General features: G+C 36.2%; 1 protein-coding gene across 1 annotated transcript; it reads right to left on the reverse strand.

The window, feature by feature from the left end:
- Window positions 1–7,787: 7,787 nt before the first annotated feature.
- Window positions 7,788–10,612, reverse strand: LOC122317883 (putative receptor protein kinase ZmPK1). The gene has a single exon (XM_043134934.1). It carries the CDS (start codon window positions 10,468–10,470, stop codon window positions 7,879–7,881), a length of 2,592 nt encoding a protein of 863 aa, XP_042990868.1. The 5' UTR covers window positions 10,471–10,612; the 3' UTR covers window positions 7,788–7,878.
- Between the last annotated feature and the right edge of the window lie 4,773 nt (window positions 10,613–15,385).

The raw sequence follows: 15,385 nt of genomic DNA on the forward strand, positions 1-15,385 counted from the left end.
AGATAGTGTTTGCTTGACAGATCTCCATGATATAGAAGAATTTCCATAAGTAAATACGTATCTAGTTTGAGATCTACCTCTGTGTGGATCTGAAAGATAACCTGCATCCACATATCTAACTAATTGTGGACTTGATCCATGTTGATAAAATAATCCCATATCAACCGTACCTCGGAGGTATCGAAGGACATGTTTAATACCATTCCAATGTCTTCGAGTTGGTACGAAACTATATCTTACAGGTAAATTAACTGAAAATGTAATATTAGACCGAGTTCAATTTGTAAGATACATCAAGGCTCCAATTGCACTAAGATAATGTACTTCAGGATCAAGAATTTCTTTATCGTCTTCACAAGAATGAAATGGATCTTTCTGCATATCAAGTGATCGAACAACCATTGGAATACTCAGGGGATGAGCTTTGTCCATATAAAAGTGCTTCAAGACTTTATAATGAAAGGTCTTTGCGTTGATGTATCTCAATATTGTGTACCAACTCTTTAAATGATGCAGTTGGTAATGTTTTGGTAAACAAATTCGCCATATTAATTCAAGATCGTTTTAACATTAAATTCACTACTCTTTTGGAGTTGTGCTCTTATAGAGTTCTTGTGAATAACATAGTTAGTGGAGAAGTCATCAAAGTTAAGCCGCCAACCTCCATTTTCAACAAAAACGGTGACCACCTTTTTAGACCAGACAAGCACCGCAGGATTTTACAGCTCTTCTGGAGCTATTAGGCGTCACATGGCTATAATGCTACATCTTTTGTCTCTTGTAGAGAGATGCTTCACGAGAGACCCTGTGAAGCAATAGAGATATTTTGTCCTTCCTTTTACTCATCTGAGGATGTTGCTCTTATGATAGGAGCATAGATTCATTTTTTTGGAATGAGTTATTATGATGTTGTTTCAGAATCAAGATTTCTTAGTGCTCAATATTCTGCCTCTGTTACAACCATGTCTCGGAGGTTATTGGCTAAAGTGAATGAGGTCAACTAACTCAATAATTAAATACCTTAATTGCGTTAGAAGCTCTCTGTGAAGAGTCGTAAGAACAGGAAACTAAAGGAGGAGAATAAGACGTTAAAACAGTATGCCCGTGATCTTTAGCTACATATAGAGGATCTAGAAAGAGAATGGGCTCAAATACAGGATCAGTAGCAATGGATATTTGAAGAAATCTAAAGACTTAGAGAATAAGGACAAGCTGCATTTAATCTCGCCGCGGATATCTGAAAAAGTCCAACTTTTAAAAGAGTAGGGGCAAGCTGCTTTTAATTTTACGGCCTAATAAATAACTATAGGATATCTGTGTTTCGCATATCCTCTATCAATATATGTAATTTTGTCTTGTTTTCATAATTTTCTCTATAAAAGAAATATTCAGCTCATTTTCATTCGCATCCCATCTTATTTACTTTTCTGTAATTAGTCTGCATTTTTACTCTGCAATGACCCAGCAATCTTCTCGTGACCAATATATGAGATATTCTACATCTCGTTCACTAGTTATTTTTGCTTCTACCATAGGTGCTATAATGCAATACAAAAATGATCTAACTAATAAGTCAGATGATGATGCTGAGCTTGTGAATCTCGGTACCTGATATTGATCATCAACCATTGTCGCATTTTCTCAACTACTACAATCCAAAACTTGTGAGGTTGACAAACTCAACGAGAAAATTTCTATCTTTCAGCGACTTCTTCTGGAGTCTAACATGAAGTTAGGAGCAATAAAACAAGAGAATAAGAATTTAAAATCCTTGCTTGACTCTTCTTTTAGATTGCCTACTCTTTTAAACATGGATGCCATGCAAATTTATGAAAAGAAAGAGCATTTAAAGAATGAGGCGAACAGCCTCAAATTTCTGTAATTTTGTTTCGAGATAATAAAATAATATTTCACAAATATTTATGTTGTGTTTCTATCTTCCGGTAGATGTTCTGTATACGTCATTTTATTTCTCCTTTAATCATGCACATTTCTTACAAAACCGTAATATGAATTTGAAATGCTAATTGGATTTAAGAGATGGTATTTCAAAACTAATAATTTCATTCATCTCCCCCTCGAAGCCAAAAGGGTTTCTGATTTATATTTCAAATATGTGCATTTTTCATGAGCTCTTCTGGAGCCTTAATGATATTTAAATAATCTATATAAACTACAATAAAAGCTAATATAGATACTGAAAATATATGGAAAATAGCTTGTTCCACATGCATTTGGATTGTTTTAGATCATATAAGGATTTTTGAAATTTGATAGAATAAGTACTTTAGGACTATATACTTCATGCATTTCATATCTAGTGATCCATATAAATATGCAGTTAATCATGCATACCCAAACTCTTGGTAACTATCAAGCTAGTAAAAACCTCAATATAATTTCATTTACTTCAAAAGCATATCAATATTATTTCTGCAAGAAACCGACCGTGATTTATATATCACATTTTCATTTCCTTTATACAAATACCCACTGATATTCAACAAGCATCACCTCTTAGGTGTGTGGACTATAAATCCATATGTATCACATTTTACTAGTGATATTGTGATGACCCGTTTTTTTGAGTGTATTTTCGCTGAAATAATTGTTTTTATTTTAATTAATATATTAGCTATTTATTTTAATTTATTTGCGTTTTTAAAATTGGGTTTTGATTTAATTTAATTTATTTGAGGTTGTGTTTTATTTCATTAAGTTGTTTAGTGGTTTTAATCTTTTTGGCGGTTTGTTTCGTTTTCCCGGAGTGAGGATTGGACCTCATCTCTTTTCACATCTTTTTCCTTTTTTCTCTTTTTTCCTTTTTCTTTTTCCCTTCTTTTCCTTTTTCCCTCTTTTTCTTTTTTTTCTTTTTTTCTTTTCTCTCTTCTTCTCCCGCGTTCGGACCCCCCCCGTGCTCTCTCTCTCTCCTCCCTCTCCCTCACGCCGACGCCACCTTCTCTCTACCCTACCGCCGCCGTCCGGCCACCAACCGGACCCCCACCGGTCCCAAAAGTTCCCCCTCCCTCCGGTGCACCACCCCTCCAAAACCCACCCCCAACCGGCCGGCCATTTGGCCGGAAAAAGCTTCCAAAGGGCGCACGGATTTCACTCCGATCCGCCGCCGTCGCTCCACCTCCGGCCACCATTTCTTCACCACTTCATCACCGGTCCCTTGCCGTCCTAACCCACCCATTTCCGGCCTCCATCGACCACCGGAGCAGCTCCCACGAGCTTGTTTTCCGATTTGCCATTTTCGGCCATTTCCGGCCATTCCGCCGCCACCCACGGCCGTCCGTCGCTTCCATTAGCTTCACAACCACCTCTAGACCATTCCCTATCAATCTCGTGTCCTAGTTTGTCCCCGTTCAAAAGTGGGTTTTTCGGACCCACGGCCACAGTGAATTTTCACTGTGACGTTGCTGTTTTTCCGCCGTTAGCAACGCCGCAAGCTTTCTAAAATACCGTATAGCGCTGTAAGTATTTTCCAAACCCTATTCTCAGATTTTAATATATATTGCTCATTCAATTGATTTATTTATTTAATTATATATTTTATTGATTGTTGTTGGTTGTTGATTCCGGACCGAGTCCGAGGAGTTTCGGGGGTCGGATGGATTGAGGACGGAGTGTTTGTTTGGTTGGTTGTGTTTGGTTGTTTGATTTTGCCGTGTGGCGTGCGTTGCATTTTTTTTTGTGTGCGTTGCATATCGCGTGCATGTGCATCATGTTTATCGGCGTTTTGGCGTTTGGGTGCGTGTGTCTCACGAGCCCAAGCCGTGATGGGTTATTATCACGGTGGAGCTCCTCTGGTCACTCGGGAGCGGTCAATACTGAGTGACATCCCCTGAGTAGTCGTCTGGGCGCTGACGAGTTCGGTACTAGAGGATGGGTCTGGCCCGGTACGTGCTGAGCACGAGTCCAGGCATCGCTCTATTCACCGATTCTGAGGCCCTGCACGATGACGGAGTAGTATTAGAGGATGGGTCTGGCCCGGTACGTGCTGAGCACGAGTCCAGGCATCGCTCTACTCACTGACTCCGGGAGCGGAAATTAGAGGATGGGTCTGGCCCGGTACGTGCTGAGCACGAGTCCAGGCATCGCTCTATTCACCGATCCCGTGGCCCTTCGCTGGCGAGGGCTAGAGGATGGCCCGGCCCGGTACGTGCATGGCACGAGTCTGGGCATCGCTCGTTTAGGTGTCGCATGCGTAGCCGTTCTCTACGGTGTGGCACTGAGCCAGGGTGTGCGGATGATCCCTAGGGGAGATCATGGTGCATACGGAGCGGGTTGTGGTATGGTTTTTCAGTTATGATCCATTTTCTGGAAAAATGGTGGTTTGGGCCATTATCTGGGATAATGGCGAGGTTTGGCTTTATGGAGGTTGGTGGGCCTTTTGGGTTTTGGCGTGCGTGTTAAAATATATGTGTAGCGGGGCGTGTGTTTGTTTGATCTTGTTTTCTTGTTTGGGTTGTATGTATTTTCATCTGGTAGTGTTTGGGTCATACTTACCTGCGGAACCTTTCTTGGTTCCGTAGCTTTTGGTGCAGAGTTCGAGGAAGAGGAGGAGGAGGCTGAGCCCGAGGATGCGGCTCCGCCGGGTTGCTGATGCTGTGCTTTTTATCTGTTTTCAAACTTGTATTGGTGTTTCTTGTAATATTTTATTTACGTATGTTTTAAACAGCTTGTATTACGTTAAGAAAAATTCTGGTACTTAGTTATGACTTTCGTTATCCGCTGCGTTTTTCTTGTGCACACTTGTTGCCTTTGCACACACTTGGCACCCGTCGATGGGATGGTGATCCGGGTTGTCACCATCCGGACGTCTCGATTTTCCCGTGTTCGGGCACGGGGAATTGGGGGCGTCACAGATATCAATTCTGCAGGAATTGTTTATTTCTATTTTGGCCAATATTTTTACGTCGGTATTCTTCGAAGGTTCTTGGCTCACTTTTTTTATTACTTCTGGTAATGGCAAGTGCCATTTTATATGAAAATATGTTGTCGACAACGGTTTTATTTCTATCTAGAATTTCTCTAATACTCATCAAATGTATCGAGATCTCGTTATTTTCAAGTACCTATCACTCTTCAAGGGAAGAAATTTCATGAAAAATCTCTTAAGGAGGTACTTTTCAGTAGTTTCCTCTTCAAGAGGATTATTCTTCAGGAGATACTATTCAGGAGGATTATACTCTTCATGAGTTTTTATTATGAGAGAATTTTTTATATAAAGTTTGGATGGATCTTATTACTTGTTTTGTGGGTACGACCTCTTTAGGAGTATCAATTTCTTTTCTTTGTACTTTTCTCTTTCGTGATACTTTATCTTTGTATCAATAGGTCTCCCAAACTTTTAGACATGTCTTATGTTCATTAGACTGCTAAATTTCTTAATTATCCTACGACAACTTCAATCATCGCTGGGATTTTAGCAGCTAGAATATGAGATCTTTTTATCTTATTGCATCCATAAATTAATTATTATCTGAACTTCTAGTTCACCTATGATAATCAAGATAATGTTGAATTATTTCATTTTATTTGTTTCAATCAAATTTTTCTTTCCGCTCATGGTGGGAAGACTTTATAGTAAAGAATCTTCTGGTTCTTTTATAGACGTCCATATGAAAATTATTCGACTTATCGTAATTGATTTCAGATGATCAAGTTAATCATGAAAAATATACAAATATTTTAAATCATATCACTTTTGATGCATCATAATATTTGATTAAATAGTTGTATAATATCATCTCAAAGAGAAAGCTGGTAGTTTTTCCAATACGAGTTTCTGGCCCGAAATCATAGAAGTACTATAAAGATATTCATTACCACGTCCAAACTCTTGGTTTCTTTGAAAAACAATGCAACATTCATTTTTAGGAATGATATAAATCCAATCACATTCACTTCAGTGAATGATGTGGAACTAATAGGACGTGACTGATGATTTATTAACAAAAAATTATTATTTTGCTCAGCCACTAGAAGACAAGATATAAGTTTAGAATATCTTGTGAACTTTCACACTCAATATTATTACTTCAGGAGCACATTCGAGGCATTCATTTTAAACAGATATTCTTTAGTGGCTTTTCTCTACACAATTTCAATTATTCAACTTCAGGTTCATTAATCATAACGAGCTTTTGGAAGGATCTCGATCTTTTGGTACACGTATCACTCCTTTAAAATATCTCACAGTATCAATAGATCTTTTGTTATGAGATACTCAATGAAATTATTAGTTTAGGGCGATCCTTCACGAATGCTCCATTTCTATTCCAAAATGAATCTTGTCATCAATAATTCATAATAAGTATAAAAAAAAAATGAACTTGTATATAAACTATGTGAATAAAAATTGATCACAGATAAAACTAAAATGTAAATTATGAAAATATTAATTCACCATAGATATAACTGAAATGTAAATTATGGAAATAAACGTAAAATTTTATCAAGTAATAATAAGTAATATAATCTTTAATATTCACCTTGGAGAGTGCAAATAATATATTGAAAAACTTACTTGAAGTAGAAGATGACATGCTTCAGAATCAACAGAGCCTCGTACTGATAACGTGTTATGAAATTAAAAGATAAATGATATTGCAAGAAAAAGCGTTGTTATTCAATGCAAAACTTGATCATATACAAATGAATGATATTCATATATATAGGAGTACAAAGGGGTTTATGCATAACTTAAATCATAATTGATGGTTAAAGATGGTCTTAATTGATAGCTAAAAATTAGATTTAATTAATGGCTAGATGGTCTTAATTGATGACTAAAGATGGTCTTAATTAATAATTAAAGATGGTCATACAAATCAGTTTATAACAAAAACTTAATTTTCTAAGCAGGCTACATGCATATATATATATATACAAACACAAATATTTTACAAAGTCTGTGACAGGAACGTGTACGAAGGGTCCTTGTAATTCACGCAACAAACATATATATGAGACAAATACGTAGTGTATATTAATATTATAATATTATAATATATGCATGCCAGGTCATGATTTTGGCTTCTTTTAGTCATCAATAATGACTTGATCGATCATCATCTCCTTAGAATACTTGACCATATCTATCACATTTTTCAATTAACGATTCTAGATCATGAATTTTTAATATATATTAATTATTTTATAGAAATATATTAATTTATGTAAATAATTGATTTTCGGAAGCTAGGTGGAGCACGCGGCTTTCTTCTCATATTATATTTTGGTTCCAAGAATAAATAAATAATCCAGCTTGTGGTCAAAGAGATCGATTATCATCAACTCGAAAAAGTGAATCACTTGGGCTGGTTTAATTTTACATATCTTTCAAACTATATAATCACATCTCAATATCCAAATATCATTTAAAGATAATTATTTAACAGTTTTAAATTTTCAATTTATTTATCTAATCATTATAGTACTTAATTATTATAATTTTTTTAAAATTTTAAATTTAAAAAAATTATATTTTAATATTATTTTAACTTTATAAACTTTTATTTAACTTTATCTCTCTTATTTTCTAAAATCTCGTAAAAATCAACTCCAACAATTATCTTGTAACCAAAATGTATACTAAAGAGCCACTTGTCGCGCTTGCGAATCCAACGTCCAGCCAAAGTTACCCCTTGAATAGACATGCTCTAACTTATCCGCATATATAACTGATTAACTTCAGTACCCTAAATAAAATAAACATATATCGGAATAAAATAATAATATATATCAGAACGTGTTAAAGAGTTGTCAAATCATCAATCTGCATAAAAATAAAAAAGGTCAAATTAATTGCTTACAAAAAATAAATAAATAACATTATAAATTATTCTTCATACTATTAACTTAGATATATCAGTTGACGGCCTCTTGGCAGCGAAGCATCTCTACGACCTGGGTCATGGTGGGCCTATCATTCTTGTCTTCTGCAACGCATTGCAAAGCCACCTTGAGCAGAAGTTCCATCTTAGCCGAGTCATATCTGCCGCCCATGCTTGGATCTACAATCTCCTCAATATTCCACGACTCCCTTGAAGCTTCACCAACAGCATGCATGATCTTCTCCCTCACCTGCGTGTTCAATCTAGTATGCTCTTTCGCCCCGCCGCCACCAGAGCTATGCTGCGTACCTGTGGGGCTCTTTCCAGTAACCATTTCCAGCACCACAATCCCATAGCTATAGACATCAACTTTAGAGGTGATAGGAAGATTATAAACCCATTCAGGAGCCATATAACCTCTAGTTCCTCTCATCTTTGAGAAGCTTGAATGATCATGCTCACCTCTATTCAGTAGTTTGGACAGACCAAAATCTGCTACCTTCGGTTGATAGTTGGAGTCCAAGAGTATGTTATGAGGCTTTACATCACAATGTAAAACCCACTCTAGGCACTCTTCATGCAAATAAGCTAGGCCCTTCGATGTGCCCACTGCAATATCAAACCTCTTTTTCCAATCAAGTTCGTTAGAAGTAAGTTTTTCTGCTAAGGATCCATGCTCCATGTACTCGTACACCAGAAGCCTATGCTTTCCCTCTGCGCAGTATCCCCAGATTTCTATCAAGTTCATGTGGTTAAGCCTCCCAATGGTATTTACTTCTGCTAGGAATTCGGCTTCTCCTTGGTTAGCCTCGTCGAGTCTTTTAATTGCTGCAACTCGCTTATCGGGCAGTATACCTTTGTATACTACCCCTCCCCCTCCTCGTCCAATCACTTCAACGAATCCCCGTGTGGCCTTCTTCAGCTCAGAAAAGTTGAATCGCTTGAATCTAGACATCAGGAGGTATCCTTCTGCAACTGGGTCGGAATTCTTACTGCTCATGAATAAGGAAAAGAACACAAGGAAAATGCAGATTACCTCTAGGCCTCCCACTGCAGTAGCAAACCAAAGCAAAAGCTTCACTGTCTTATTTTCATACGTTCCTCCAACTTGCCTTCTAAGTTCGGCTATGCAATTCAACCTTGATTCGGAGGCATCCAGCGTCTGGTTATAGAAAAAACCAGCTTTGGGTACTTTTAAATAAAAGTCTCCCTCAAAATTTGTTGTAAGTTGTCCATTGTATAACTCATACTTGGGGTAACATAAATAGCCCCCGTCAGCTGCGCGAAATTTAAATTGGAAACCTTTGCAACCACACGTCGTCAGGCATTCGTTTTTACAGTGTTGTAAGGTCACATTAGGCTGGAACTCTATATCATAGCCATAGAACTCAACATGAGAAAGTTGGAGAAAACTAGACAGCTTTTCATGACTCTGATTGCAAGGGAGATGGAAGTCTGCTTCACACCCAAAAGACCAATCAGTTGGATCTTTGATCTTGAATCCCTGCAAGCAAGAGCATCTCCTGCCGGAAGCATGATCATAACTACAAAAACTATTGGGCCCACATATGCCATGAATCGTGCATGGATCGGACACCGCTTGCCATGTGACAACCCAATCCCACCCTTCATTCATTGCTTCCAGGCTGTATAATCGAAGGTTACCATCACGATCAAGAGTTAATCTTCTGTGAGTTTTCACACCAAAATCTGTAGCTAGGATTACCAAATGATCGGATGACCAGAAATAACCCGACTCGTTCAGTACTGCAGCTCTACTAGAGTTGTACATAGACCTTCCGGCTAGCCCAGGATTACTAAGCCAAGGTTCAGGCCAGTAGAGACTGGATACAACAGGACCTTGGTACAACAGACTAAGGACATTATCGTTGTCAAAAAATAGCTTATAGTAGCCAGAAGAATAGTCTACTTTGCTTGATTTTGAAACAAGGGTTGAAATCCTGGTTAGCGTTTGTTGTGGAAGAAGAGTATCTGTTGGTGAATCAAAGCTCTGCCAGATGACACCACTCTGAGAATGATTTAGAACAAGATTTCCGGTGTTTTGGAGCTGTAGTTGCAATTTCGAGGACTCTAAAGGGGTCGAGGCTGCTGTTCTGGTTGCCCAAACGGTTATACCGACCGAGTTTGTTAGGCGAAGCTTGCCATCTTTCGAAAGCAAAAGCTGTGAACCTGTTCCATCAACCGGATCATCTCGGTTTGCCATCCAAACAACGGTCGGAGCTGAGGACCTTGTCAACCATATGGCAAAGCAGAAAGCGTTTTCACCTACCGGGAAAAATCCTGCAGAGAAATCACCATTGAGAGAAACCAGTTTGTCGCTTGGGTTCTCAACAGATAAAGATGAGCCTCTGAGAACGTCAGATGTTTTTGATGATGAAGATAGGAGAGGAGTTTGGATGAGCGTAAGAAGAAGGAAGAAAATTGAGATATCCATGACGAGAATGCAAGAGGTTACGTAGTCTGATAGATGCATATATAGGAGAAGAATGCAAATGTTAGCAGACGGCCGCCACTTGTTTTCCCATTCCTCAGACAAAGACTTACTCCCAAAATGGCTATGGGTGAGAAACCTGGACCGGAAATCACTTGTCAAGTGGACGTCCATTGTTTTATTATTGTACGTCAGTGTTGATTTTTCGAACTCAAATGGCGATTTTAAGATCGTTAATGTGTTTTTTTATAACGTCATTATTTAGACAAGAACGAAGTCGATTGAAATCTTAAGGAACATTTTCTGATTAATGGAGGTGTAATTCAGCGATGGACATCATGTAGTCAAAGTACAGCTTAAAACCTCAATCATGGCCTTGCTTGATGGTGCAAGTTTACGTTGACTCTCGCTTAGGGTTATCTGATTAATGCTAATGTTAAGGACATGAAGTACTTTTAAATGTATAAATTTATTTTATAAAAAATGTTAATTTCAATATAAAAAATTGAATTTTTTTTAAAGTAAAATCTACTTTGTTGCAAAAATGCTGTGTAAAATTTATAAATTTAAAACTTATATATATCATTATTCTCTTCAATTTAAAAAATGATACGAATAAGACTTAGTTTTCTAAGCGGGCTTCAATGTCTGTTACAGGATGATGGTCCATACATGGAGGGTCCTGTTCATCGTGGCAAGCAAGGCGGCGATCGAGGAGTGATTTTATTAGGGGTTGTGACCTGTGGGGTATGCTACCAGAGGCTACCGTGGTCCGTGCATCACGCATTTGAATGCACAGTACTACCGTGTTTATTGGCCGGACAGCTTCTTTTCTTTTTCTTTTTCTTCTTTTCTTTTTTTTTTTATTGGAAAGTGGACAGCTTATTTTTAGAGTGCAGCTTGACCATATATATATATATATATATTATTTTTTAATTGAGGATTCTAGAGGATTTTTTTTTATTTAATTTCTTTCTTTTTCTCATATAAGTATTGGCTAGTTGGATTACTGTTTAATTCCATCGTATCTACAATTGATTTTTGGTTCATTTATATATATACATATATATCGGCTCCAGGAATAAATAAAATATAGCATATAGCCAACCTATAGATATAAATATAAATTAATATAATATAGGATTGAAGCAAAATGAGACTTCTTCACTAGCTATATATAATATTTCATGTGGTTGAGAGTTTGGTGAATAATTTTTTGGGTCAAATATTGTTGAATAACGAAAACGACCTATTTTAGGGTGTATATATATGTGTATATATATATATGGTTGGGTGTTTCGATATCCATGGTACTGTACGTAGTCCAATGTGGTATGCTCATTGGTCATGATCGATGGTCATGACAACCAAGTTGTGGAAGATATTACGCTCGATTTAATTAATTAAGTGGCTGCTAATTAACTTGTACAAATAATTAATCTCGTATCATGATCATTCCTCACGTATTATTTAAATCTTATATAAATTAAATTATGTACATGAATGATATGTAGTACTCATGTAAAAATCTTTAAATAAAATTATTTTATAAAATAAAAATATTATTAAAATAAAATAAATCTGGGCCATCAATATTAATTGCCATCTTTTCTCTGCTTCCCTTCTTGTTAAATTCCAATAAAAATAAAAGAACAAAACAAGAACTGAGGTACCTTGTCTGGCTAATTCGATCGTGATGATCTATATTGAGAGGCCGGGTTTTTTATTTTTATTTTTTTAAAAGGTGATCTCAATGAATGAATAAACAAGCTACTTTGCAAAAGCTTCAAAATACAATAAGTTTTTACTCAAAAAATAAAAATAAAAAATAAAAAGGCACAACTTGTTCTTGAATTGGTTAGAATGGACCAATGAGCACTAGCTTTAAAGCACGATACATTACAACAAAAATGAGATTTTCGGACCATTTTGATTTGGAATAAAATGAAAATCGTCTAAAAAAATAAGATTATGGACGAATTGAAAATTTCGTGCCCAAAAAATGATGGTACTTCGACAACATCTAGGATTCCTCGAATAATGTGATATCTTACACCGGGTAAATCCTTAGCCCTTCCCCCTCTTACTAAGTGACACGGTTTCGAAAATGTGTACTTCCAAGTGCAGAAGCGTCAAGTTGTATCAAGGATAAGTCCAGGATCGTATTCCACATGGACAATGGGTTATCAGAGCATATTTGAAGTCTTTGGGTAACAGTTGTCACTATTTTGAGAGAAGAAAATAAAAATGTGATTTTTGATTTTTGGTAACAAGATGTTGATTATAAGTGATGAAAATAAAATTAAAATGCAATGCAAAAAGATAATCGAAATCGAAATTGGAAAAACAAACAAATTAACGAAAACTTGGGTTGGGTTTGAGACTCTCTTTATTTCGGATTCTAGATAATTTTCTCGATTAACAATCCAGTCAAGGCATTGATAAGCGGAAGATAAAAAGATTAAGCTCAAGTTTTTGTTGTAATATTTTCCTAAGGGATTTTCTATTTTGCTGGCCGAACACACATTAACAAACAATCGAGAGAAGCCTTGATAATTTCAAGCTTTTGATGTGCCTTACGTCAACAACAAAACAAGAGCAAGAGCTTCAATCTATTGTTTTTGAATCCTAAACAAATCACGTTCCATTCAAGCTTTTGCTGTGCCTTACGTCAACAACAAAACAAGAGCAAGAGCCGTAATCTATTTTTAATTTAAATCCGACTAGTAATATAGTGAAATCTTCAATCAATCACAAAATCTTGCAACGATCTAGAATCTAAAATAAATTAAATCTCATTCCACAACCCAAGGAAAATGCGTAAAAGTTGAAATTGGAAAAACAATAGAACAAACACTTGGGATGCAATTTTCGCTCATTTCTAATTTGAAATTGGTTTTACCTCTAAGTTCCTCTTCTCTCAACCATTTTCTCGTGTCAAGAGATTATGATCGGTTAAATAAACAATAAGCACATTTTTTTTAGTATAATCAAAGTGCTTGACAGATTTTATATCAAGTGTAAAAGTGCAAGAAAGCTATCAAAATCTTGTTACAAGTTCAAGCATCAATCGTGCCTTCACGTCTACGACTGATCAAGTTCGAGAACATAGAATTTTAATCCTTCCCATTTGTAACATGAAATATAATCTATCAAGTTAATCATTTAAAATTCCATAATCTTGAAGAAAATCCAACCCCAAACAGTTATGAGCTACTCATTGAAATCCAAGCTAAAAATCAATTACACATGATGCTTCTAACGATAAAAATAAAACGAAGAGCAAACAGAAAATAAAATGAAAGTCAACCATGAAAAATAAAACAAAGAAATAGCCGAATAATAAGAACTGAAACATAAATGAAATAAAAATAAAACTGTTGCAATACCGAATGAAAATGAAAGAAAGTGCTGTAGCCGAATAATAAAAAAAACAAAAGAAAGTGCAAGGAAAATAAACTCGCTATGCAAAAAACTAAAATGAAACAGGATAAAATTAAAATACAGTGAAACCACACAATAACATAAAACTGAAAAGAAAAGAAAATAAAATAAAAGTTACAACTCCAAACATTATCCATGATAATATTAAAATAAAACTCAAGCTAAAATGAAAATTAGATCATAAAACAGGAAATTGAAAAAGAAAACTACTCCACTCTTAGCTTAAACAAATAAAGAAAACAAATGAAAGAACAATAAAAAAAACCTAAACTAAACTACTCTACAAAATGAAAGAAAATAAAAACAACTTCAAAACTAAAAACTCCAAGCTTGCTACCCTACACGGCTCCTTAGCTTAAACAAATAAAAGAAAGCAAATAAAATAAAAGAAACCTAAGCTAACCTACTCTACCAATTGAAAGAAAGAAAAACACACTTCAAAAACTTAAAACTAACTCCTACTCGGCTCTCCTTCCTTTTATAGATGTTGGCTGCTGCATGTGGTATGAGAAAGAAGTGTGTTTGCTGTCTGAATGCATGTGTTGCATGGTAGCTGTCCGAATGTCTGCTGTATGTTCTGTCCATGTGCTTGTTGTCTGAATGATTGAGTGTGTTTCTGTTTTCTGCATGTGAGAATGTGATCCGAAAGTTTCTGCTGCAGGTTGCATGTGTGCTGGTTTGTTGTCTGCTGCTGTCCACGTGATGTTGCTGTCCGAAAGTTGTGTGAGTTGAGTGCATGTGATTGTGTTCCTTGCTGCAGATTCTGTCCATCTGTCCGAGTGTGTCGAGTGAATAACTTTCTGCTGTCCGAATGAGTTGTCTTGCATGTGTTGTTGAGTGAGCTGCTTGAGTGATGATTGCTGCAGGTTGCATGTGCATTGTCCAGCTGCAGATTCTGTTTGCATCGTGTAAGGTGGAATGTGTTGCATGTGGTCTGCTAGTGCATGTGCTATGAGCTGCCGAGTGGGTCCATGTTACTTTTCTGCTTGTCCGAATGATGATGCTGAGTTGAATGCATTGCTGTCATGCATCTGGACGAAAGCTTCTTTCTGCCGTGCTAATCTATATGTTTGCTTGCATGTGTTGTCCAAGTGTGATTGTGCTGCTGTCCGATTGGCATGAGTGCTTTGCATGTTTGCCGATTTTCAATTGAATGGCCATTTAGTTTTGTTTATTTTGGTTTGAGATTTGTTACCACGTACTGCCCACATTTACATTTCAAAATCAAGCACAATGAAATTTTGCACATTTGTTTTTGCACATTCTCAATCAAGCTTTGGTACCTTCACCATCATCCTCTATCTTTCTTCTAACTCAATATCACCACCTACACTGCATCATGCACATATGGTTGTCACTTGTTCACAAACAATAAAAATAACACTCAAAAAAATAAATTAAAAGAAAAATAGATTATCACGAATAAACTATATATGTGAGGAAATATTGTCTCATTAAATTATAGTTATAAAATTAAGCATAAACATGATATTAATCTATTAAAAATCACAACTCGTATTTATGCTTATTAACTATTTTTCCATCTAAAACCAATAATAATGTCATGAAGAATTTAAAATATATTGGTTTTAAATAGCTAAAACATGCAATATTTCGGCTCAATCACACCCCCAACTAGCTTTTT

This window comes from Carya illinoinensis, chromosome 8, assembly GCF_018687715.1.
Source record: "Carya illinoinensis cultivar Pawnee chromosome 8, C.illinoinensisPawnee_v1, whole genome shotgun sequence".
Taxonomy (NCBI): Eukaryota; Viridiplantae; Streptophyta; class Magnoliopsida; order Fagales; family Juglandaceae; genus Carya; species Carya illinoinensis.

Bases quoted from the DNA above. Each gene is read 5' to 3' on its own strand.
- LOC122317883 (XM_043134934.1), bottom strand. From the start codon at position 10,470: ATGGACGTCCACTTGACAAGTGATTTCCGGTCCAGGTTTCTCACCCAT.